The 27,471-nt window shown below is 32.7% G+C and overlaps 1 protein-coding gene across 3 annotated transcripts; it reads right to left on the bottom strand.

Moving 5' to 3' along the window:
• Positions 1-5,808: 5,808 nt before the first annotated feature.
• On the bottom strand, positions 5,809-26,654 carry LOC144968085 (merlin-like). 3 transcript variants are annotated; one of them, XM_078906072.1, is made up of 19 exons: positions 26,292-26,617; positions 24,086-24,333; positions 22,471-22,622; positions 21,308-21,436; positions 20,551-20,673; positions 19,804-19,974; positions 19,130-19,194; positions 17,920-17,995; positions 16,881-17,015; positions 15,992-16,066; positions 14,612-14,725; positions 14,071-14,214; positions 13,086-13,217; positions 12,268-12,353; positions 11,534-11,654; positions 10,877-11,016; positions 10,067-10,226; positions 9,020-9,106; positions 5,809-7,767 (listed from the first exon to the last, which is right to left on the bottom strand). In XM_078906072.1, the coding sequence occupies exons 3-18, from the start codon at positions 22,573-22,575 to the stop codon at positions 9,056-9,058; spliced, it is 1,827 nt and encodes a 608-aa protein (XP_078762198.1). In that variant the 5' UTR covers positions 22,576-22,622; positions 24,086-24,333; positions 26,292-26,617; the 3' UTR covers positions 5,809-7,767; positions 9,020-9,055. The 3 variants fall into 3 exon arrangements, with proteins under 3 accessions (XP_078762198.1, XP_078762197.1, XP_078762196.1); XM_078906071.1 differs by having other exon boundaries at positions 24,086-24,242; XM_078906070.1 differs by lacking the exon at positions 24,086-24,333 and having other exon boundaries at positions 26,292-26,654.
• Between the last annotated feature and the right edge of the window lie 817 nt (positions 26,655-27,471).

The raw sequence follows: 27,471 nt of genomic DNA, 5'->3' as shown, positions 1-27,471 counted from the left end.
GACTTCTGATTCACGTTGAAATAACCATGCATGTAAATATAGATATAAAAACATACCTTGGTGCATAAAATATTACTGTAAACACCTTCAAATGACATTTTATTTACATTTTTAAAACAACAGGAACAAGTTGGTTAAATAAATGCAAATTATTATACATTGCGTGGCTTTCGCAACAAGTGCAAAATAATGTTTTGATTAATAGCAATTACTCCTGGAAACATGTCAAAATTAATAAAGGCAAGAAAATGCAACACTTTAAAATATTTCATCATTGGTAGGTATCATAAAACACTATTGTTTATAAAAGTATAAAACCATATCTTTAAAGTTTATATTTCATACAATGTGTAAATGCTTCTTTAAAGTTATATAAAGTAAAAAATCAAAACTTCCTAATTACTTTGAATAAACTGATTGACAAGAATTAATCTTAAGAAAATACGAAATGAATTGAAGCTGAGTGAGTAACATCACAGTCTTCGTAAACTCATAGCTTGACATTGACCAAAAAAATTACATCAAAATACAGTGCATCGGCCATGAAAAGATAACAAATTGTAAGGTATATTCAATAGTACAACCAATGGAATCACTTCTTTTCCAGATCACTACTAAACACTGCTATGTGGTCTTGTGGTATGACACTCGCTTTCGGATCGGAAAGTCCTGAGTTCGAGCCTCGCTCAGCTCATAGTTGAGTCCTTGGAAAAGACTCTTTACTCACATTCTCTCACCGTACTCAGGTGTAAAATGAGTACCTGGCCGTTTACAGTGTTGTCTCTGTCAGAAAAAAAAATTGTAATATCGCCTGTCCCGTCCTAAATGTTAAATGTTGCTATTGGCCAGGGACTCCTTGTAAAGCGCTTTGAGCACATTTAGTGGATATTGCGTTATATAAAAACTCAATTTTTTGTTTTTGTTATTTAAACACAACTCAACAGGATAAAATACAAAGAGGGGAGCAGGCACTGGAGTGTGTATGAAAGGTGCCAGACAAAACAAGAAAGAAATATACAAGGGAAAAAAAATGTCCCAAAAAATTCAGTCTACCTCGACTAGGGATCGAACCTCAGACTTCATGATTACCAGTCAGATGTGGCACCATTACTATTGGGGAAACCTCTGTGAAAGTAATGGTATTGTAAATGTAGCTGCTCAAAGCTCGAAAAATAAATAACAATGTGAATTTGAATATAAGCTTCAATTCAAGCTTCAGTAATGTACAAAAACAGAGAATATGGATGGTTCGGGTTTCCCCTTTATCTACAAAACAGGATGAATGAAACACAACAGACAAATGAGATGTGTGGTAGTGGCGTTGTTAAGGTGAATAAGGTAGCACATCTAACCAGGAAGTCTGAGGTTCATCACCAGTCGATATATTTCTTATATGTTTTTTTTTATTATTGCTTTGTCTAGCACTGTTTCATACACATTTTTTTGTTTCAGATCTTTATCTCACCAGTCAAGTGCGCTCACCTACAAATGACATCAAAATACAAGTCCAAGTGTCAGGCTATGAGTTAGTGAAGGCTACGTTCATATCTCTTAATCAACTTTCAGACAAAACAATAAAATTGAGAAAAAAAATAATAATAATAATAAAATAAAATTCCCTTTATTCATCCCATAGGGGAAATTTGGATTTAGCCACTATTCCAAGGGAAGACTGGAATAACCAGGCAACAGCCGCAGTGCAGCACCACCGCAAATTGAGCTAGGGTGACGTGACTTGCTCAAGGCGCAGCAGCTGGTGATCGAACTCGGTACCTTTCGGGTAAGAAGCAAAGACCGTACTGCTGAGCCTTGCAGCCCCAAAATAATACCAGATTTGCCATTTTAGAGTTTAAAAATAGACAGGAAAAGTCTCTTTAAAAAAAGTTAATTTCCATACTCTGGAAAGACATGTATTTAAACATTTGGCCAGAAAACTCATCTTCAAATATTGATCGATTTAAATGACCCTCATCTTGGCAAACACTCTCAAACATGAGACCTCACGAGTTCTTCAAGGAATCTCAAGTTTGAAAGATTTTGCCAAAATGAGGGTCATTTAAATAGATTGATATTTGAAGGACGAGTTTTATGGCCAAACTTTTAAATATGTGTCATTCCAGAAGTATGGTAGTTAACTGGTTCAAAATTTAAAATAAACAGCAAATCAAAAACAAACAAAAAAAAAACAATAATAATAATAAACTAAATAAATCTATATTTCAGCTTTCTCCTAGGGAATTCGTTAGTGACATTAATTTAACACCGGGATTAAAAAGTAGGTTAGTCTTTAATTTAATAAAATATAAAGTTGGCTCTCCAACTATGGGGATGTTGACCATTTGATAAACTCTGACTCCGACAAGCTAACTTCACCTGGGAAGCAGCAAAGGGCAGCTTAATGACTGCTGGCAACTGAAGGCCATTTGATCCTCAAAAAGTGGAGAGAGAAAAATCATGTAAGTTATATTATGTATAAATTACTGTATGCCATTTTTAACTAAACTCCAACATTCTTGATTTGATTCAAATTCTGGTTTAGTTTAATTTTAACAGCGGTTTGATCTAGATCTAACTTCACTTGCATTGCTTCAAAGTCATATAAATGAATAAGGTAAAAAATGACAGTTATAATTACATCAGTTCCTGCAACAATCTTGAGGTCCCAAACCTCTAATAAAAACTAACATATTGGACAATAAATAGTTAGGAAAAGAAAAATAAAAGCAAATTCCAGTCACAGTCAACTCATGTATCCAGTCATATGCCACTAAGGTCTTATACAGTTGTAAGCATAGGATCCTTGCCAAACATTCAAATGGGTTCCTTTGTTTCGGTTTTTTTGGTTGTTAGGGGTATACATTTTCAGAAGGAAAAAAAAAACAAAAAAAAAACAAATCAAACAAAGAAAACATAAATAAAATAAAAAATAAATATAAAAAATTTGAATAACACTGAATGACTCATAACTGAAACCAGTCCCTTTGCGTTTGTGGAGTGAGTGTTTCTCGATAGATCTGAATTATTGCGACTCCCCCTGGATGATGCGATTGAATAATGAACTAATTTCTAATATTGACAAGGTTATCAAAAAATTGTAAAAATTATTTGCTCGCTTCTTAATTATAAAGTTGCAAATAGTTGGTCATGAAGGGGGGAGGGGTGGGTCCATTGTTCGTTACCGAATGTCTTCATTCTACAAAGACATTTGGTTGGTGTTATATTACATTGGTGTGAACATGTCAAGTACGGATATTGGTAAAAACAATAAAAGTTAATACTTTTTGTGGTAGAAGTAGTAGCAGTGGTAGTAGTTATAGTAGTAGTAGTAGAAGTAGTAGGTGTAGTGGTAGTAGTAAAAGTAGTAGAAGTAGTAGTAAAAGTAGTGGTAGTAGTAGTAGTAGTAGTAGTAGTAGTAGTAGTAGTAGTAGTAGTAGTAGTAGTAGTAGTAGTAGTAGTAGTAGTAGTAGTAGTAGTAGTAGTAGTAGTATATTGATAACAGGCAGTTGTAATATCAGCAGCAGCAGTATTAATAGCGACAACGGAAATAGGAATAGTGGGTTAACTATTATAACTAAAAAACAACAATGAAAATAAAAAATTAAGGTCAAAAAGAAGGAAATAAACAAAAAACAACAACAAAAATGATAAAATAATAATAATAATAATAATAATAATAATAATAATAATAATAATAATAATCATAACAATAATAATAACAATAATAATAATAATAATAATAATAATAATTTTTGTTTGTTTGATGCTTTAGGTCTCTTCCAACACAATTGAGGTTATATGAGAGACCGCTGAAACAAAAAAACAAGCAATCTAACAAAAATAGTACAAATGTAAATCAAAATCATAACCTAAAGATATCATAAGCTAAATTATAAATAACCAAGAACAAACAGGCAGAAGATTTACAGAAAAAAAAAATATCCCCTGTCAAAAATACAATCACAAACCAAAGAAGCAGGATAGGCTAGTAAAGAGAAGAAGAAACGACATCACTATCGGATCGTACACCCATGCGAACGTCATAGGTATACGATTCAAGGGTGATGCTCCCATCCAACCACCCGCATAATAATAATAATAATAATAATAATAATAATAATAATAATAATAACAATAATAATAATAACAATAATAATAATAATAATAATAATAATAATAATAATAATAATAATAATAATAACAATAATAATAACAATAATAATAATAATAATAATAATAATAATAACAATAATAATAATAATAATAACAATAATAATAATAAAAATAATAATAATAATAATAATAATAATAATAATAATAATAATAATAATAATAATAATAATAATAATAATAATAATAATAATAATAATAATAATAATAATAATAATAATATCATTGGTGAACGTTATCATATTTACAAATATTGCAAAGGATATAACCTCTTATCAATGAACGAGACACACCCTTCTGTTTAATCTAAGGGAATAGCAACATACACACATCTGCGAATGACTTTGTATGGTCATTACAAACATTGCTCTCATAAAACTCTATCGGACAAGAATATTTTGAATTTTAGCAACAATATGAGAACTATTTTATATATTTTTAATAATTTTTTTACAGGAAATTTCAAGTATAGCTCAACATAATTTTTTGTTTAAATACATCTTTCACCTCGGCATTCCATGAAGGAATATAGATAATAAATCAAACAAATGTCTGATATCACCCTTGTTGTCCAAAGTGAGCACAGTTGCAGTTGATAATCTGCCCAAGGAAAAAAGGAAAGTAAGTGCCTGAATCCTTACTCGAACTTACTTACTTATTTACTTACTTATCCGAACCAGCGACCACCTGAGCTCTAGCCCTTCGGTCTTGTGCCATGATGTAGAAGTTAGATGTCTTTTGTAGTTGTTCCAGGTGACTATAAAGTGTGTTACTGATGCTTGGATTTGGTGGGAGGAATGTGCATCTCAGATCTTCAAGAGGTTGACATTCAAGCAAGTGGTGTGTTACTGTTTCATTGGGGTGTTAACATAGGGGGCAGGAAGGGGATGTGTCTTTTGTAATTTTGCTTAAATGTCTGTTGAGCGGTATGTGTTGTGTTCTTAGTTGAAAGATGATGCTTTGCTGATGTCTTCTGAGCTTATTTAGGCAATCAGTCTTTACAGGAGTGGTCATATGGGAAAACATACATCTACCCGTGGTGCTCATTGCCCAACTGTTCATCCATTCTTCTCTCTTATTTGTTTTGATTATTTGTTTCGCTGTGTCTAAGGAAACTGGAATTGATGGTTGTAAACGTGTTGATCCGAGTCTGGCTAGTCTGTCTGCATTGTCATTTCCTGGTATATTTGAATGTCCCGGTATCCACTGGAGAGATAAGTCTACTCTGTGTGTTGTAAGGAATTCATCTAGTTGAGATCTTAAACTATTGAACGTTGAGGAGAGTTTATCTAAATCAAGAGCTTGGAGAACCGATTTGGAGTCTGTGAAGATGACAGTGTTTTGAAGTTTTGAAGGTTTTAGCGGAAAACAGAAGAGAGGTGTCGCAGTGAGGCTTCTATTGCAACTGCCTCTGCCTCGTAGTTTGAGCAGGAGCTTCCGCAAGCATTGTGGATTTTATCACAGGTTTTATCTGGGTATTCTACTACAAACCCATATCCAGCATTTTTAGTTCCTTTGTGGGCAGATCCATCTGTGTAAACATGTATCCAGTTGTCTGGGTATTCTTGTATTGTCTTCATTGCTAATGTTTGTATATCTGATTTGTTTTTATTTCTTGTTGTTTCTTCTATGAGGTTAGTCTTTATTTTTGGAAGTTTTAGTTCGGCGTATGGAGGTTTTTGACTGATTAAAATAGATTTTTCTCTGTTTTCTGGGAGTCTGTGTCTTTCATTCAAGTTGTTAGCAATGTGTAGCAGGGATTTTTGTTTTAATCTTGTTCTTGGTTTCCATTTCTCTGCCAGAATTCTGTTTGGATGGTTTTCCTCTTTTCGTTTGTATCTTTCAACCATTTCAAGCACTGCTGATTCTCTGCGAAGTCCAAGTGGTTCCACATTAGTATGTATTTCACATGCTGCTGTGGGTGTCGATCTCAGGGCACCGGAGATGAAGCGAAGGGCTTGGTTTTGTACTCTGTCCAAGGTTTTGTGTGTGTTTTTACTACCTACATTTTGGAGGGCTAAATTGTAGTCCATGACGGAACGCACATAGCCTAAATAGAGTTGTCGAAGCGAGTTTTTGTCTGCTCCCCAATTAGTACTGGCTAGTTGTTTTAGTAACTGGAGTCTCTTTGTGGCTTTGGTTTTTACATTCTGAGTGTGTTTGTTCAGAGATAGTTGTCTGTCTAACTGTATGCCCAAATATGTGGGGTTTTCTTCTGTCGCGAGTCGATGGCCTTGGATGGAGAGTGTTATTTCTTTCTTGGAAACAGGATGACTCTTAGTAAATATAGAGTAGACTGTTTTATTGCAATTAACTTTTAATTTCCATTTATCACAGAAGGTGTTTAAACTTTCTAAATCTTCATTTATTCTATTGGAGGCTATTGGTAGGTGCTTCGTAGTATACCACATAACTAAATCGTCAGCATATAGGGCCTTTTCTGTCTGTAATACTTCTGGTAGATCATTTATAAAAAAAAGAAAGAGAGTACAGCTGAGGCAGGATCCTTGTGGGAGACCTTCCTCTAATACTTCTCTGTTTGACAGTCCGTTATTAATTTTTGTTTGGATTGTTCTGTTACTGAGAAATTGTTTAATCCAGAAGTAGAGATTTCCATCAATTCCGTAGTCCATCATTTTTGATAACAACCCTTTCCTCCATACTTTGTCATAGGCTTGTTGGAGATCAACAAAAACCGCGACTGTATGTTTTCCATCTTGAAAGCCATCAATTATTTTTTGACTTAATCTAAACAATTGATCTTCTGTTCTTTGCCCTATCCTAAAGCCTGCCTGATATTTATTTAATAGGCCACATGTCTCCAGCCACCAGTATAATCGGTTATTTACCATTCTCTCAGCGATCTTTCCAACACATGTTACTCGAATACATGTCCCAGTGCAATGATCTAGCTATGATGCAGCCACCTCTGGGTTTAATAATTTAAAGACAGAAACATTTGTTTGAAGGGATGGCTTTTCTCCAAAGACTTTTTGCTTTAGTCTAACCCAAGCTTTTTGCTATGTACATCTTTCTTTTAATAACATTGTTTGATGGGGTTTGTATTTTTTCTGAGTACATGGCCTTTTTATCTTCTTATTTGTGTGGCTATGTGATCTAGTGGTATGACACTCTTTCAGGTCGGAAGGTCCTGGGTCCGAGCCTCACTCGGTGCATAGTTGAGTCCTTGGAAAAGGCTCTTTACTCACATTCTCTCACCATACTGAGGTGTAAAATGAGTACCTGGTCGTAAACAGCGTTGTCTTTGTATGAAAAAACTGCAATATCGCCTAACTGGCATCATTTCACGTCCTATACATGTTAAGTGTTGCTGCTGGGCAGGGACCCCCAATGTAAAGCTCTTTGAGCACGTTTAGTAGATATTGCGCCATATAAAAGCTGAAGTTCGAGTTATTTCTCCCTGATGAAATATGTCAAAATGGAGAAATGAATATCAATCTGGATTATTTCTAAACCATTTGATTACAGGCATTGATATATATTATGTGCCTCTTGGGTAATAGAGAGACATGTCCATGGCGTGAAGAGGTCATGTGATGATTGATGGGGCAACAAAATTGCATTGAACACTTTGTGGAGCTGAAAAAGAAAAAAAAAAAAGAAAAAAGAAATGCAAATGACATGGGGAAAAAAACAAAGTCAAAATTTTGCAATTTTAAAAAATGATATGATAGTTATAATATGCAGAAAATGACAAGCGCTTTGAGATTGTTTTATATGGGGTAAGGCGCTATATAAAAACCACATATTATTATTATTATTATTATTATTATTATTATTATTATTATTATTATTATTATTATTATTATTATTATTATTATTATTATTATTATTATGTTAAAACCAATTGGTTGTAAAGCAACACATAAGGGTATGGGCAGCTTTAACTTCTTTAAGTCTGTTAGAGATAATGCAATGAAAAGTAATCTTTGTCTTTGTCTTTAAGGGTTTTACGGCACTTACAACGCATTTAGGTCATTTCAGCACCAATAAAAAGGATGGAAATTGGATAGTAAAAACATTCTAGATGTACAATTAAAAGGACTTGAGGAAAAAGGAAGACAAAGGGGAATTGGTAGAAAATGGGGAAGAGATTATGCAGACCTGCCAACCCTTCACAATCCAAAAGTGGAATCAGAACACCTGAAAATAGGAATTTGAGACAAAAAATAGGAATTTCACCTTTTTAACACCAAATCTCATTCCAAGACAAATACAGAAAGCAAGTTGGAAAACAGATATAGGGGGATAAAAGACACAGTCATTGCCTCCCTACCCACTATGGGAGGTCAGGAACCACACCCAGGAAAAGTAGTCCTTTAGATTCATTACACCCATGGAGCCAGAGTTAAAGGGATAATAGCAAATGCTTACCACCCTTTGGATAGGATGCAAAGTACTTTCCACCATATCTAACAGACCCAGCTACCCAATGAATGTTGGGTGGACAGAGGGATCAGAAAAAAAATCTCAACTCCACCCGGGGATTGATCTCCATCCCCTTTGGGTGTGAAACGAGTGCTCTACCACACGAGCTATCAGGACCCCACAGTATAATGCAGGGTTGCCAACTCAAGAGGCAAAAATTTACTGAACTTTTATGCAAACAAATAGACCGACCCCTTTATGAGTGCTAAACTCCAGTAAAAAGAGTTTATGTACTAACTTTTTTTTTTCAGTGATTGGAAAAATATAATGAGGATTTAAAATATACTGAATTCCGTAAATATACGGAAAATTGGCAAGCTTTATAATGAATTTCATCCCTCAGTACCAATTTTTAACTTACACAAATTCTGAAGAAACCCAAAACATTCAATCATTAACTTACATTCGATTGTCTTCATTTCTAGCACAGCAGTTGTAGTTATAACTCTTCAAAGAAAGCGATGCGAGATGTGGCAGAATTGGACATCACCTAGGACAAAAAATGAAGTAAAGTAAAGTATGTATAACAAATTTGTAAATATCCACAATTCTACCAATCTGTTTTAGTAAGAAGAAAAAAAAAGAATTTGATTTCCAGCAACTAGATCAAATTTTGTTAAGTCTAATTCTGATTTTATTAAAAATAAAATATACATCAAACAATTAAAAGCTAATTTAATTTAATGATTTTCAAATTAATCTTCTGGGTTTTTTTTCTTTTTCTCTTGTTTTTTTAGGGCCTTCAGATTTCGACGAAAGGTAATATAGATATATTCTTATTTATTATTATTATTATTATTATTATTATTCTTATTATTATTATTATTATTATTATTATTATTATTATTATTATTATTATTATTATTATTATTATTATTTATTATTATTATCATTATTATTATCTTATTCTTATTCTTCTTATTCTTCTTCTCTTCTTCTTCTTCTTCTTATTATTATTATTATTATTATTATTATTATTATTATTATTATTATTATTATTATTATTATTATTATTATTATTATTATTAACATGGGACACTTGTAATAAAATGTTATATGATTTCATTTTTAGAGAAATTGATTATAAAATACATCTGCATTTTCACAATTTTATCTTCATATCATTACATGTAAATTTTCAAGTATGTTCTTAAAAACAAACTTTAGAATTTAGATGGCGCAATGTCCACTAAACATGAAAAGCGCTTTACAAATGATCCCTAGCCAACAGCAACAGATAACATGTAGGATGAGACATGACGCCTGTTAGGCGATATTACTATTTGTTTTGGAAAGGACTCAACTATACACAACTCAAATCAAACAGGACCAAAACCCTGGACCTTCTGATCCGATGGCAAGTGTCACACCACTAGACAACATAGCCACACAAATAGAAAACCTTGAAAAACAAATCAACAGAAATTGAGAGTAAATTGACTAGGAATACCTTCCTCAACGTGGAATATTTGGAATCGCCTCGCTGAATGTTTTCATTATGCAACCTGTCCATGTTGTTAGCCGCATCTTCCACTTTCAATACCTCGATCTCTGACTTGAGGTCTCTAAGCTGATTCTGTAAGGCCTTTTGTTTGACATGGTATTCTCGTCTGGTCATGAGATTGACGGAAAGGAACAAAGAGAAAAAATTATTTTAAATAATATAATAATATAACAACTTTTCTGGTTTTGTGGCCTTAACTCTCTCGAGTTCACCCTCATTGAAAATCGAACAAATTTGTTCGATTTTCCATGCATATGAACTCGAGAGAGTTAAGCACTTTACCCAAAAATTACCTTTTAAAAGTCTTCCCCCAGAACTTTTCTGTTTTCTTGTTTAAATTCATTCATAAGACCTTTTTTTATTGTCTTTCTGTTTTGACCTTTTTTTCCTGAAAAGCAGCTTTATGAAGAAAAAGCTGTTGCATGCTTTTTAAAGAATTGATTTTTATAAATAGACGTTTAAGACTAAATTTCGCACTTTTTCCACATGAAATGATGGGTGTTTTTTTTTCTTTATAGACCCTCAAAACAATCTTCCCAAAACAGGAAAACTAAACATTGTTTTTTTTCCCAAATATTAGTTCTTGAATATCTGGTTGAAAAATCTTTTGTCTTAATTGGATAAAAATGACCCCCAAAAGATTTTAATAAATAAAACAAAAAGAATATATTCGAACTGCTTTACGATTTTTTAGTCTGCATTTTTCACTCCTCTTTTGCTGCTGAAATAAAAGGAATTTACTTTAATACGACTTACTCTTGTTTTTCTAACTCTAAAGACAGCTGATCAATATTGCCATGATAGGCATCACCATCTAAGAATGGTGACCCTCCAGTGCCCATCGTTTGCAGGGTGGTGGATATGTCAGAACTCAGCACAGTAAACGGTGTCAACGTCTGCATAAGATGAAGGATGAAAAATGAAAAAATTTACTTTAAATCATCAATGATACACGCCAAAATTTAAGCCTCACACGTAGCTTGATTTTGCAGGGGTAAAAGACTGTTTTATTCATGGTTTTATATTATTTATTACAAAATGCCCACGATTAAAAAAAAAACAAAAATATTTTCCAACAGAGAAGACCTACGAAATATATCTGTCGTCTATCTGGAATTTAGTAATGCATTTATTGTTTTTTGTTGGCTGAAGAAGGGTTTTGAGCCTGAATCGTTCCGTGGTATTTTGTTCTTTTTTGAAGCTGTTATATTAATTTTTATTTATTACTATTTACAGTCCACAGCTTCTAACAGCCTAGTATCACTTTGATGGATAAAACATTATTTATAAAAAAATTAAATCAAACTAAGGGAAAAAATTCTGCATCGACAATGTATTATAAAGTAACTCATGAATTGTATTCCCTTTCAATCCGATGAGAGAAATAATCAAAGAGACACTTTAACATCTTACCGAGGTGTAATCAGCATGGGGTACCAATCCCTGGGTTAACTCCATCAGCTTTCCTTTGGCAGCTTTCTCTGAAATCTTTGCCTTCATCAGCTCCTCCCTCAACTGTTCTGCCTCGATGGCTCTTTACGATTAGAAAAGTTGGAATGAGAAATAGGATTAATCGGAATCACAATTTGGGCTGGCTTTTAATAAAATGTTACACTTAACACTGAAAAATGTTGAGATTATGGTAGTAATTGGACAAAAATAAATCTTAAATATATAAAATTGAAAAAGGAAAAAAAAAATTCTTTCTGCTCTCATTTGTGAAAAAAAGGTATTTTTCTATTTGTCTAATATGTGGAATTGGCACAGTTACAGAGGGTCAAACATAATTTTGACAAATAAAAATTTGTGTTATGAATTGGAAATTTTAGAAATATAACATGGTGTATTTTTTTTTAAAACTGCTTCACAAAAAAAAAAAAACGTGCTATTCAATTCATTAATGATGAAATCTTTTGGGGGGCGGGGGGAAACCAGCTTAGACGAGCTATTGAGAAATGCATGTTCAGAAAGACATCACAGTCTTATAGATGTAAATTCAAACATAAATGAGATTTTGTCAAGAGTATTATGCTCCCTTTAATAGTTGGAAACGATATAACTCTTCCAGGTCTAATTTTTATTTATATTTCTCATACTCTCTCTCTATTTTTCCTTCTGCAAATTAAGTACATCTTGCAAATTGATACCTTTTTTCAGAGTCCTGCAAGAAAGCAGCAGCAATAACCTCAGCATCTCTCGCTCTTTGCTCCATTAACAACCTCTCCTCCTCTGTCTGAAAAAGATTAATACAAACACAAAGCAAAACTATAATTCTGATTAAATGTTTGTGAATGATGAATTTTATTCCAATATATTTGTGCAAATGAAAATTTCATATGTCAGGGAAGTATCATAGCAGAATGCCAATAAATTTTTAAAGCTTTGTAACAAAATGACCAATGATTCCAAAGCTGAAGTTAAAAAAAAAAAAGACTTGGGATCTAGAGGTCGCTAAAGACACTCACAGCAGGGTCCAGGGACATAGTCCCGGTGGGGGCTCAGCAAAGCCCCAAAATAATTTTTTAAATAACACTTTGAGAGAGTCAAAATTTATATGTCCTGAGAGTATGATTCAAGAACTTGAAGCCAATAACGATAAACTGTCTTTTTAAATCAAACTTCATTTACACCGAAAACATAATACGAAAAAAAAAAGTTTTGGAGAAAAAGGAACGGATTGAGAGAAAAAAAAAGTCTTGACAATACAGTGGTTGAGATTTATTTTACAACAAACTTACATCTGAATGTTTTGTCATATATGGATTGTTATAAAATACAGCAAAGGAATCATTAATGCAAAAATTGTGTTTGAAAAAAAAGACGAAAAGGATAAATAATCTCGTTACAAAGTAACATTCTTCAGGGAATCATGAAATAGCAAAAGCAATATCATCATTATATATCAGTATCAGGCAAGGCCATTTCACCCAAAACTCTAACTTGAGTACCATAAAATCAACTTAACCTTTATAGCTGTAAGTTTGATTTTTTGGACTTCTGCCTCAGCATTAGCTGCTTTTTGAGTCAACAGTCGGGCCTCTTCATCTAGCACAGACATTTTCTCATGGAGTATTTCAGCAGTTTCTTCAGATCTATTCTGTTTTCAGAGATTAAAAAAAAAAAAAAATCAAAAAATATAAATTTCAGTCTTTAAGGCAATCTTTAACATCATGACTTTAATTTATTACTTGGGCATAGTAGTTAGGCAATGCAATAAGGCCTGTGGAGCAGCATTATACAGCTAGTAAATTGCTTGCTCCCTGTATCATGGGATGCTAATTTCGCATATACAACTTTCCACCAGATCTAACAGACCATGCTTCCTAATAGCTGTTGAGTGGAAAGAGAAATTTAAACCTATTCTGTTTCATATGAGCCATGTGTTGTAACAGTTGAGCGAAAAGAGCCGTTTAAAGTATTGAACAATGCCTTACTGGATCCAAGCGCTCACCCAATTACTCAATGAAACAACAAATTGATCAACGGCAAGAAACTCCTACAGTTAAGAATTATAATAATCATAATAATAAATTTATTTGTATAGCGTCCAATCCCGTTATCAAAACATCTCTAGGCGAACAAAATTGTAAAACATCATTATTTATTTTTGTACGCACACCCATTTATACAAGCGCGCATACACACATACCCTCACAATGACACAAATTCACCAAAACGCGCATAAGCATACAGAGAAAAAAAATAGCTGTTAACATGAATTACTAAATCAAAATCATATCAGGACATTTAACAATAATGGCAGATGAAGGGAGATGATATTATGTCGTGAGAATTCTGATGTAACAAGTGTATATCTTTATAAGGTTATAATAGCATTCATCTAAGCATTAAAACACAGCTTTTATGCAGTATTGCAGGAGATAAAACTTGAGTCCCTAAATTCGAGCTACATTATCTTCCAAAAATGTTGAAATAGTCTTCTGACTTACCAAAGCATCCTGAGTCTGTCTGGCTTCCTCCTGGTTTTGCCTCATTTCCTCCTTCAACTGATACAACTTGAGTTCCAGCTCCTCTTTTTCCTTCACAGCATCTTCCCTCAATTTTTTCTCTCTCGCAAACCTGATGCGATCCATCTAAACATAAAAGTCAAAAATATTAGGGAGCAGGCACTGGTGTAAGATAAAAATCTGAAGAGGTGTGTATGAAACAGTTCTAAATATAGCAGAAAGAAAAATACAAGAAAAATCATCAAAAAAAACTAGATAGACTGCCTCGATGTTTGGGGGAGAAGGGGGGGGGGGGGCTGATTTTTTCCTTATATTTTTAGATTTGTTTCTCTGCTTTGCCTGGCACTGTTTCATGCTCACCTGGAATTTAGTAATGTATTTATATCTTTATTGTTTTTTGTTGTTGGCTGAAGCAGGGTTTTGAGCCCAAAAACATTCCATGTTGGGTATTTTGTTCTTTTTTGAAGCTGTTATATTCATTTTTGTGCATTAAAATTTAAAACAGTTGTTAACACACTCATACCCTTTTCCGTCCTTTCTCATTCATGGCTTGAGACTTCATCTGCTGTATCTCCATGGAGTCTGGCTTTCTACGTCTCATGTACAGCTCGTGGTTACCCATGCACAACTCTAAAATCTTTAACAAAAGAGAGATTAAGAGTATTATATCATATTATATTACTGTTACTTTTATAAACATGATTATCGTCATCATCACCATCACATCATCATCTTCTTTATCCTCGTAAGCATCATTTAAGAAAAGAAAGTGCTAATAATTGAAAGAAGACAACATACGCAGAGCTGCCAACCAGACCCATCACAATGTATACAATGAAGAGCCAAAATGAGTGCGAATTTTTTAAAAATGCATACAATCCTGCAAAAACTATAATTAGCACTAAATTTGATGATGGGCAGTTAGAACATAATAGCAACATTATATAACTGATAATTTAAATTAATGAATAGACTTACTATTGATAGACAATATAAATGGCATCCACTTCCAGAATCCACTTATAAATCTGATATGACCCATCCAGATAATACTATATAGAACTCCCTATATGAACGTCCAGGTTAACAAATAGATTAAAGTGTTTAAGTACACTAAAAAAGTGTATGATTGTTAAAAATTATTAAATAATAAAAATTTAATAATTCGTACACTCCTGAGCAAAATGTGTACTAATAGCAATAATGCGTGATGTTGGCACCAATGCATATGTAAGAATTGAAAATCACAATTTCAATAAGAAATTAACACGGTACCAAACAGAAATATCTCCATAAGATAATTTAGAATATTTGATGTAAAATAAAGCATTCTGGGCGGTAAATCATTTACAAAAGGGGAAACTTTATACAGATAGAATAAAATCCCAATTGCTTGTCTAAGGCAGATTTTTTCTCTCCAAATTTCTAGAAACGTCAAGGTATGATGACAATATTTATGTTTCATTATATTTTAAAAAATAATAAAAATAATAAAATAAAAAATAATTAAAAAAAAATAATAAAATAAATTTTTAAAAATTAAAATTAAAATTAAAAAAAACAAAAACAATAATAATAATAATAATAATAATAATAATAATAATAATAATAATAATAATAATAATAATAATAATATAATAATAATAATAATAATAATAATAATAATAATAATAATAATAATAATAATAATAACATAATTTTGCTTCACATTCTAAGCAAGCCTATCTGTCAATATATAATAATCTATCTTTTAAGAAGTTGGTATACAGTTTTATCCGGAAGAAGTGTGGAGCGGGCACTCAAACTAATAATGATAAGACATATAGGTAAGAGAGAGATTGACATTATAAAACGTGGGCAAGTTGAAAAGAAAACAAACAAAACAAACAAAAAACCTACTTACCAACTCATTTATTCTCTGCTTGGGAGCATAAAAAACAAAGTCAGGCTCTTTCTTCCCTATATTTTTAATTGTAAACTGGAAAGAGAAAACAAAGATTTTGATAGTTTTATGCTTTAAAAAAATTTAGCACACTGAAAATTGTACATAACATATCATAGTATATTTCTTATATATATGTATATATAATATATATATATATATATATATATATATATATATATATATATATATATATATATATATATATATATATATATATATATATATATATATATATAATATATAATATATATAGATATATAATATTTCCTTCATGGCAACAAATATGTAGGGAGACCACCAATATCAATAGTAACTACCCTGAACCAGAATCTCTATACATATCAGAAATTTCTGGATTCAGATGAGGCCGAATTAATCCCTGAAGAACTAAGAAATATTGCAGTGCCTCCCTACTAAAGTCACAACAAGATCTCAAAACTCTGGCCCAGGAACGTGACCAATGGAAACAATTAACAACATGGATGGAGTCATAGTCATCGACTATGACTGAATCACACAATTCTCAGCAAGTGTCATTAGGACCGCAAGACTTACTAGTACTATCATAGTAAGGGTTGCTTAGGTCAAAAGCCTTTAACAAATACCCTGTGAATAAATGAAAAGAAAATATTCAGGTCAAAGATTCCCTGACATGATCATCATTTCCACTATAAAATATCAGAATATATCAATTAAAAACTTATTCATCAAATTCATATTTTAAGTTATAGACCTCCCTCTCAATTGCATTTTTGAAGTGATTTATACTTTTGGAGTTGTTTTGGTCTTTGGTTGTAAATTTCAAAATACCATATATATCAATATCAACTTTTTTTGTAGCACTAACCTTTTTGTCCTTAAAGGAAATATTTTTGATTTCGCTCCAAGGAAAAGCCACTTTCGGTGAGAGTCGATTGTCTCTGTCATAGACTCCCACTCCTCTAGCATCAACACCGAGCCAAAGGTCTGTATGCTTCTTATTCTGTGATAATCCAATTTAAAAAATAAATAAATAAATTATCTTTCATTTATTCTCCCAGGGCGGCATGCATAAAATTACCATTTTCTGTAAGAGCACTCTTAAATTCATCACTGTCCATTGCAAGGTATTCATTCACACCAGGGTCATGAAAGGTAATTTACTCACAAACAATGCAAGGGCCAGATTTTTACAATCATTGTCACTCATTCAGTCACAAACTGTGCTTGAGGACATGAAATATCCATCATTGTTTGACACGTACTAAACTGACTGGCCCCTGACTGAGGAAGACAACAGCATTCCTTCACTAACTAGACATTCAAACAAGAAGACAATATGAGGGGTGAGGGGGGGGGGGGGAAGAAGAAGAAGAAGAAGAAGAAGAAGAAGAAGAAGAAGAAGAAGAAGAAGAAGAAGAAGAAGAAGAAGAAATCTGCCACCTTATGATAAAAGGACGTAAGCATCATGGGGTTAGTTTTGAGCTATGGTCGGAAATGTGTTCAAAATTTTAAAGATTTGTTTTATGTTTCTCTGTTATATTGCACATTACTACATGACCCAGATAGTATTGTGCGCTGTGAAACAGGGATTCCAATAACATAAATAGGTAGCTCATTCTTCTTTACATTGGCGCTTACGTACTGAGATAGTGAGGCTGAGCAGTATGGTTTTTGCTTCGTACCCAAAAGGTGCCGAGCTCAACTATCCGCCGCCGTGCCGTGTGACCTTGAGCAGGTCACCTAGCCTTAACTCACTTTGCAGCTGACGCCTGGGTTATTCCAGTCTTCCCTTTGAATAAATCCTAAAGAAAAATTTCTGCTTAGGGATGAATAAAGGGAATGTTATGTTATGTTAGCATGCGATGGCAGAAATATCTGTCTCAGTATTTGTTTTATAAACTTACCTTGATTTGGAAATAGTTAACTCCATACATTTCTAAATCTTGAGCAATCTTCAGGTATTCAATCTCAGCCTCGTCACTGATCAGCAAAGGAAGAAAGGCAAAAAAGACAGTGTAAACATTATTCCAATTAAATTTGATCAGTGACATAGCGTAATATTCACTTTACAAGGCATCCCTACCCAACAGCAAAACTTAACATGAAGGATGAGACGATTTCAATAGCGTGAAATAACATTAGCAATTGCTTACTATCCTTTGGATAGGATGCTAGTCTATCGCAAAGTACTATCTGCCAGATCAAACAAAACAGACCCAGCAACACAACCACTGCTGGGTGGACAGGGGTTCAGAAAAAAAACAAACCTTGACTTCACCCATAATCGATTTCCATCCATTTGTTTGTACAGAGAGGGCTCTACCAACTGAGTTATTAAGGAACCCCCCCCCCCCCCCACTGACCACCTTCCTTTCTCCCGACCCACCTAACGCCGGATTGAACCGGTGAGTCATAACTCTTCTCCATAACTTTTAATAATCAACTTTTCAAAGCAGAATCTCACTAAATAGTCCAACCATCATCAACTTTTGTAAAAACCAGGGTGATGTATTATCTCCAATAAAAGACTTTGAACTTTGAATTCTGGGAAAATTAATGTAATAAAGGTTTAATTAGCTGTACACTGTCAAAAATAAATATGAGGATGAGGCAAAAAGGTCGTTTTCAAAGCATTCATAACTAAAATATTCCAATACTCTGTTATTTTGAAAAACAGGGGGGAAAAAAACATTTTCATCAGTTTCCCTTTGTTGAATAGTTTAAAATAAAATAAATAAATAAAAACTGGTCGACTGGAATTAAAATCATAGTAGTTATGGCTTTTTAAAGTGTAAAAAACATGGGAAAATACTTGTATCAATTTTTATCACACTATTTTTTTACTTTTGAGATACTATTTCTGCTTGATTGTTAGTTTTTGGTTTATTTTTCATTGTTGAACTGAGAAAAACAATTGAAAACAAATTACTTCCTTAGTTTTTTAAAGTAAATTAATACTGGAGTATTTTTGTGGCGAATATTACAAAAACAACATTTTGGTCTCATATAAACAAAAAAAAAAAAGTAGAAAAAAAAAAAAATAAGATGTGACCCAGTGGGAAATTAGACAGGGGAGGTAAATCGAACAAAATGCAGTGAAATGCGACCTCTTACCTTGTCATGCCTTGTCTCTCAGCATACCAAACCTTGATCTTCTCTTCCCACATAGCGGGTGTCATCTAATTTGAATAAAGACATTCATACAACATGTCTCAATAACGATGATACAAATCCAAGCTAAGGAGACAAAGAGTTTTAAAAGTTCAAAAGGTACGGGAGATAAGGTAAGGAGATAGCTTCATGTGATAGTAAGAACTTAAAATTATGTAATATTTCTATATTAAAGTTGATAAACTGGTTCAGTAGATAACTAGAAATGAAATGAAAATAGTTTTGAAATGTACAGAATATCTAAAACATATTCAGAAACTGTTTGATAGCCATCTTATATATTCACCATTATTATGAAAAAAGACAAAGATTCAAAAAGTCCAAGCCCAAAAAACAAAAAAAAAGAAGATATATTACAGATTCTTATATTAACTCCTTAAATTATATATGTTTCAATTTTAGTATAAAGAATCAAAATTTATTTATTTAAAATTGCTGATACCATTTAAGATAATGAGGATGTTTCTCTACTTCATTGAATTTACTATTTAAGTTTATCCGGAGTAAAATAATGAAAACATATTTTAAAACCAAATTTTCAAAATTCATTTAGAATCAAAATAAAAAATCCCAAAAGTTGATGCTTTAAAAGAGAAAAATGAAAACAGTAAGATTACCTGGTACTGATCCAAGACTCGCTGAGGTAAAAGGTCGTCAGAGGCAAGACAGCCAGGTTGGTAAGTGAACTGATCATAGTCTCCATATGCTGCCTGTACGGCAAAGGCTGCCAACAGAACGGACGTTTCAGGTGGACAATAAACGTCCATATTTAATATAGACTGTTTGACCTGTAAAATTAAATATATATATTAATATCCCTCTTCTTCTTTTTCTTCCATTAAGGCCAAAATTTCAGGCTGAAGATTGTATGGCCATCTTTTCAGTAACAGGGGTTTTAAAAGGGAGGCGGGGAGTGATTTTTTGAAGTCATCAGTCAAAAGGGCATGTTTACAAGTGGTTGGTAGGGAGTTCCACAGAAGGATGATGGAAGGGAAGAAAGAGTAAAGATGATGGTTTGTTCTTGAGTGGGGAATTTCAAAATTAAATGCTGAGTTTCTTTGTTTTATAGTTGTTATGTTTCAAATGGCGAGTTGGAATTTTTATAACCTAAAAAGAGTAATTATAGCAGTAATTTTGTTTAAATGGAAATTGTATAAAACGATAGTCTAATTTAATGTTTTGTTTATGAAATAATACTAAAAAAAGAACTGACAGTTTTATCTGCAAGAAGAATAAATGCTGAGTGATAAAGAACTGACAGTTTTACCTGCAAGAAGAATAAATGCTGAGTGTTAAAAGAACTGACAGTTTTTTTACCTGCAAGAAGAATAAATGCTGAGTAATAAAAAAACTGACAGTTTTACCTGCAAGAAGAATAAATGCTGAGTGATTTCTTGGACCAGTTCCTCTGACACATCCTCTGGATAAAACTTGGCTAGAAAAGTTAACTGGATATTGGAGTCTTTGGATATGCCTTGATCCAGAACCTAAAATAAAATAAAATGAATCATAAAAAAATCTAATACAATTTTAAACAAATCAATTCACAGCCCTAATAGAAAAACATAGACTAGAACTAGAAGTCTACCCAGCTAAAGTGCAAACTGGAATATTCCTTCTTGTGTTCTTTAAACATATTATATGTTAAGAAAAGATCTCCAGTTTTCAAAAGAATAACTCTGATTCTTTTCCAAACTTACTTTGTATAATTAACATTTTCCTTTTCAGAATACTGATCCCAACCCCCCCCCCCCCCTCCAAATTAAAAAAATAGAGCAGACTTAAAATTAGAACCAAGAAAAAAACACCAAAAACAAAACACTTTCGACATGCATAAATAAAATAAATAAAATTCCCTTTATTCATCCTATAGGGGAAATTTGTCTCTAGGGTCTATTCCAGGGGAGGACTGGAATAACCCAGGCGTCAGCCGCAGTGCAGCACCGCAAATTGAGCTAGGGCGAGGTGACTTGCTCAAGGCCACACAGCGCAGCGGTGGGTGATCGAATAATGAAGATGCAACTTAGCATGCTCTGAACGTTACCTCTTCGTAGTAAATCAATGGGGTTTGCTACTAAACTAAGATTCAACAAGGAAAAGGAAACTTTTTCTTTTATTTACCTTTTTGTCAAACTTCAGCCAAGCGACATAATCCTTTGAGTCCACATATTGCAAGCCAAAATACCATGTCTCCCGAAGTCCAAGGGTACGACTGATTAAGTCAAAAAGTTGTTTTCCAGTTGTCTTTGCCTTGAAAAGAAAAGTTGCGCAAATAAACATTGAAAAAGAAATTATAGTATACGCTTTCAAAAGTTTTCATTGAACATAAATTACATAATTTCAAATTGTTGTGCCTTTTTTTTTATTTTGAAGTCTGTCTGCAATAGGACTTTTTAGGACATGGCCCTTAAATACTTGGAATCAAAATATATTTTAAAAATAAACAAGGTGTCTCCAGGCAGACCTGCCTATTATACCATGAAAAATTTGTAGAAATACGAATTTTTTGGCGCCAGCTACAGAACAACATTCACTTCTTTTTTTTCTTTTTCTTTTTCATTCACTCAATAAATCTTGTTGAAAGGAAAGTTTAGTTGCTTAAAACATATATTTAGGCCTTGGAGCATTTTTGGATCATGCCAAAGGAAAATTATTTATTTTTAAAGCTATTTAAAGTGACCGTTTCTTTTTCCCCTTGGAGACGACGAATTTTTGAAATTTCAAGTAGGCAGCTCTGCTCCAGCGGGTTTCAATTCCAAAATTTTCTGATTTAAAAAATGAGGGCTTCCCCCTGCACCACCCACTGATCCTTACATTTATTAAATTGAACACAAATAAATCTATGCTACAGATGATATGAATATTTGATTAAACTCCTGATTAAAATCTAAAATAAATAAATGAATAAATACATAAACAAATAAACAAAAAAAAACAAAAACAAAAAAAAATAAATACAGAGATAGATAAATAAATAAATAAATCAATCAATCAATCAATAAATCAATCAATAAATACAAAAGTGTATTCAAATTTAAGACTTAATTACTCCAGGATAAATAAAACCAAGATAATTAAAAGATAAATAAAATATAAAAATAAAATAAATAAACTTCATTCATCCGTTTTACAAACGTGAATTACAAGAATGAGTAAATAAATGTTACATAATGTACATCATTTTATAAAGCAATATATATAATATAATACTAAATGAAATAAAAATAAATGTAAAGATCGCTAAAACACATTTGAAATGCATCGTATTGTCAAATTCAACTCACATCAATTTGGAAATCCAATTCAGCATCCATCGTGATCACTTTGACTGGAATACTTTTCATCTTGGATTTAGAGACTTTCGTCATGCTCATTTTGGTTTTAGGCATCTTGATCTCTTCTTAGTCTTTATCTCAGCTGTAGTCACAGTTTTCACCTGAATGATATGTGGAAAATAAATAAAAAGCTGACAATTTTTTCTTTCTTTCGAGTAGTCGTATTTAGTGGTCCAATTAGAATGGAGTTATCATTTAATGTGGCTGGAGTTTACCCCATTTTCTGTAGCAGGAAACAGACAATAATAGCAATCAATTGATACCCTTTGGATAGATTATCACAAAGTACTTTCCACTAGATCAAACAGACCAGCTACCTAATCACTGTTGAGTGGACAAGTGGGCGAGAAAAGATAACTTGACCACCCAGAATCGATCTCAATTCCTTTGCGTGTGAAGTGAATGCTCTATCAACTGAGCTATACATAGTATAGAGAGACCCCTGCAATTAGAAAGGGCTATGAAGATAATCTCCATGATTGCCAGTTCAGCGCTTTCACACAAATCCCCCCCCCCCCCCCCCCCCCCCCCTGCCAACCCCTTTACCAAACCAAAAAAAATAAAAGGGAATTATTGATATTGGTAGTCATGTTTCATAAAGATTTATAAATCTTTAATAAGACCTACATAAGAGACTAGGTGTTCCGCAAATTGCACGATATCCAACATAATACTAGATATCGCACAATTTGTATCTTTACTAAAACTAAGACAATATTATTAGTATCACACAAAAAATTTCAACTTTTTCAGACCAGTCAGTCCACTTTTTCAGTCATGGCAAAAATAAAGTCACCAAAGTTATAAAGAGTAAAAGATCTGAATGGCTTTGTTAATATTTAAAACTAACATTGATTACACTTTACACACAACCAACATCTAAAACGAAACATAAATCAAAGTGGCATTCCTTTAGAAAAATATGATTAAATCACCATAGGGCAGGGAGCTCTTAAAGCTGTTAGACTTAGACGTGGAATACTGCTATTTTTTTTAATTTATTTATTTCATTCTTCATTCTTAATTCTACTTTTTTTTATATCATCATTATTATTATTATTATTATTATTATTATTATTATTATTATTATTATTATTATTATGGCTGTCATTATTCCCAGACGCCTGTCTGGGGATAATAAAAATTCGTTATCCCCAGACAGGTGTCTGGGGATAACCAATTTTTGTTATCCCCAGACACCTGTCTGAGGATACTATCCCCAGACGCATGTAGCAAGTGGGCAGAAAGATTTTATGCAAAATGCCAAACTAGGCGTGAAAAATACAAAATATTCTGGAAAAAATACTAGTGGTTGTGTCCCAAAACAGTTAATATATCAAGTGATATTTAACACAAGATGAAAGTAAATAGTGATCAAATGTCAAATCCAGCTCTTTTTTAAAAAAATTTTTTAAGCAAATGGATCAATGAAATTTCTTTTGTTACTTTGATCTGAAAACGTCAAACTGGCAATTCGACTTTTTATTTTCAACCAGGAAGAAAGTTGTTAATCATCAAATCTGTTCATAGTCCACCAACCATTTAAATCTCATTACCAACCTACCTGTTAACTTTATTGATCATCTCTTGTTTCTATAATTTGCTCATTCTGGCCACAATTTTGGGACGACACCGGGAATAATTTTTATGTCGCGGACGAATTCCTAGGCCATGGTGTTGTTCGCCCCAAAGCCCAAAACCCACACCTGTTATTTTCCTGTCTGCTTCGCACAAGACAATACAATTTAGTATCACACGTCCACAAAACTAGATCCAACAACATATTTTTATTCGAATCAGAGATGAAAATAACTACCAAAACAAGGAAGCAAAAATGGTGGAAATATGTTTAGCTCATATATGAATTTAAAATATTCCGATAGCGGTGAGGATAGGCAGCTCAGTGGGTAAGGCCACCTTTCATTTTACTCCTTTTAGCTGCACAGATTCGACCCAGTCGCGAACCCCCCCCACCCCCCCCCCCCCCCCCCCACTCATTTTTTTTTTTTACTTTTATTTCTTTCTTCCCAATTGATTTTCATTGTTTTCACTTTTGTTCCGAGTTCCGAGCAAGAGTTTTTTTTAATCAGTTGAATTTTTTATTTCTCCGTTAATATTATTTCATTATTTAATTTGCTCTAGATCTATTATTGTTTTTTTTTTGTTTTGGTCAATGATAATAATAATAATAATAATAATAATAATAATAACATAATAATAATAAATAATAATAATAATAATAATAATAATAATAATAATAATAATAATAATATTGTAATATTTGTTATTATTATTACTATTACCATCATAATCATTATTATATTATTATCAATAATAGTATTATTTTTATTATTAATACTCTTATTATCATACTATTACTATTATTATTATTTTTATTATTTTATTATTATTATTATTATTATTATTATTATTATTATTATTATTATTATTATTATTATTATTGTTAACACTATTCCCTGCTCCGAGGGAAATCTCTCTTTTTCTTTTTTTTTTTTTTATATTTTGACCTAAACCTTAGAGTTTTTTGTTTGCTAAACCTTTATGTAAATGTTCCGTTTCTGAGCATGAATTTCTTAAATTGTTTTTATTTTTAAAACAATTATTGTTTTTTTTTTCTCCTCTATCTGACCATTTGGTCGCTCTCTGAATATTTCTGTTTGTTTGCTTTTTAATTATTTATTCTTTTTAGACACTATTTGAGATCGGAGTGGGGACGAATATATTTGCTAGAAACTAGAAAAAAACAAGAGAGAAGAGAGAGAGAGAGAGAGAGAGAGAGAGAGAGAGAGAGAGAGAGAGAGAGAGAGAGTTTAATAAAAAAAAGAGGTGGGGGGAGGATGGATGGGACATTTATCCCTTTCAACGTTCTGTAAAAAGAAGACGGAATTCAAAAAAAAAAAAAGTGACGTTACCAGGATTCGAACCCACAACGTCGATTATGGTCAAACTTCCAGGGCAGACGACTAAACCATTCGGCCATGACACCCACTTCGAAGTCGACGCATATTGTGTATATGTAGTAACAACTGATTTTAATGTTGGTTAATTTTATGTTTTTATAAATATTTTATTAACTTTCCTTATTTCTATGTGCATCTGGAAACATTCCATATTCTGGAATGTGGATAATTGTTTAAAAGAGCGGAGTTTCAAATATGCGTCTGGGGATAATGAAAATTCGTTATCCCCAGACAGGTGTCTGGGGATAACAAATTTTTATTATCCCCAGACAGGTGTCTGGGGATAATCACAGCGTATTATTATTATTATTATTATTATTATTATTATTATTATTATTATTATTGTTATTATCGATTAATTAATTAATTAGTTAATTTTATTTTTTGTTCAATTTTGCCATTTTGATTACCATCAGTCATCAGTGTATCCATAGAAATCATGTTTTAAGCAATTATTCCTTTGTTCCAATTTTGTTGGGGTTTTTTATTTTATCATCATCATATTCATATTTAACACCTATGGATTTCCCAAATAGTAAGTAAGTAGTAAATTAAGTAATATTCATGAGAGTGAAAGTGGACATAAATTTAAATTCTAGGAAGATTCAGATTCAGAGTTCAGAGTCAAGAGAAGAGTGATTTTAGATTCAGATATAAAACTAGATAAAACTAAAACTGAGACTATACTATTACTATTTGAATTTGGGCTCAAATAATCGCTCTCTTAACGATAATTCTTGATTATTTTGATGAAATTCATTTTGGATTGTTCAAGCTTGGAGGACTTACTTTGAATATGGCTGTTCACGCCCTAGCAGTAGTTGACGTTAGCTCTACTCTGAGCTTCTAAACCTAACTTTGGAATCTTGGAACTTGGAATGGTGATTGATCGTGATCGAGCCCAGCCCACTCGGTTAAACCCACTTCTCGCAGACAACCAAGAACAATTTATTTTCAATTCTAACATACAGACACTTGTCTAGTGAAACTAAAAGTGACTTTAAACTGTCTCCGTATGAAAATCTCATTTTCACAAATCATAAATCAGTTTTGAATTTAACTTCAATGAGTCACAAAGTTTTTGTCTTCATTTTGTCGACAACAAAAATAAGAACGAACTCTTTAGTGTCTGAATCCAACAAAGTGGTCTACATCGTAGTGTTGCCACTCATGTTCTAGGTTACTACAATACTTCAAGGCATTGAGCTCCTTTGTTGGGTGGAGAGAGAGAGAGAGAGAGAGAGAGAGAGAGAGAGAGAGAGAGAGAGAGAGAGAGAGAGAGAGAGAGAGAGAGGTTCAGGGACAATTTCAAACCTAAAACAGATATACATCCACCAGCAAACCTTTATGTGTGTCTAGTCTCTCAAGTTATGGCTCGGGGCTTTCACCAAGACTGAAATTCCGAATAAATATTTAAAATGTGTGTGTGTGTGTGTGTGAGTGTGTGTGTGTATGTGTGAGAGTGTGTGTGTGTGTGTGTGTGTGTGTGTCTGTGTGAGAGTGAGTGTGCGCTTTCAAAATGCATACTATTCCATCACTTTCATTAGAGAAAGGACTTTCATAGACAACTTTGGCTCTTTCTCTTTCGGGAAAAAAATCAAATAAATAATGAACGAAAAACAAAACAAAGCCAAAAAATAAATAAATAATAAAATAAAAAATAAAACAACTTCAAGCAGTGAGAGCAGTGATTAGTTAGCAATATCTGGTAGATTATGTGGCGGTAAGTGCTTTGCGATAGACCAGCGTCCTATCGAAAGGGTAGCAAAATAATTACCATTGTCCGTTTCACGCTACAGAAACTATGATAAACTCCTGCTCCATGGACCTAATGACTCTGAAGGACTTTAATGAGAGACAAAATGGATCTCATTCCAGAACAAGGACAGAAAGCTCAAGAGGCCAATGCCAACCCCCACCCCCACTCACCACTGAAACCCTTTATATTTTGGGTGGTTTGTTTTGTTTT

Source organism: Berghia stephanieae, chromosome 3 (assembly GCF_034508935.2).
Source record: "Berghia stephanieae isolate SIO BIC M18660-M18661 chromosome 3, UCSD_Bste_1.3, whole genome shotgun sequence".
Classification (NCBI taxonomy): domain Eukaryota; kingdom Metazoa; phylum Mollusca; class Gastropoda; order Nudibranchia; family Aeolidiidae; genus Berghia; species Berghia stephanieae.
The sequence above is the reverse complement of the archived record's forward strand: the minus strand, read 5'-3'. Positions and strand labels throughout refer to the sequence as shown.

Excerpts from the sequence above, each read along its gene's own strand:
- LOC144968085 (XM_078906070.1), bottom strand. The coding sequence starts at position 22,575 with ATGCCTAAAACCAAAATGAGCATGACGAAAGTCTCTAAATCCAAGATG. Across the intron at positions 19,975-20,550 it reads AGCATTTATTCTTCTTGCAG|GTCAAACAGTCTATATTAAA; the intron begins GTAAAACTGTCA and ends TTAATTTTACAG. Across the intron at positions 12,354-13,085 it reads TCAAACTTACAGCTATAAAG|ACAGAGGAGGAGAGGTTGTT; the intron begins GTTAAGTTGATT and ends AATCTTTTTCAG.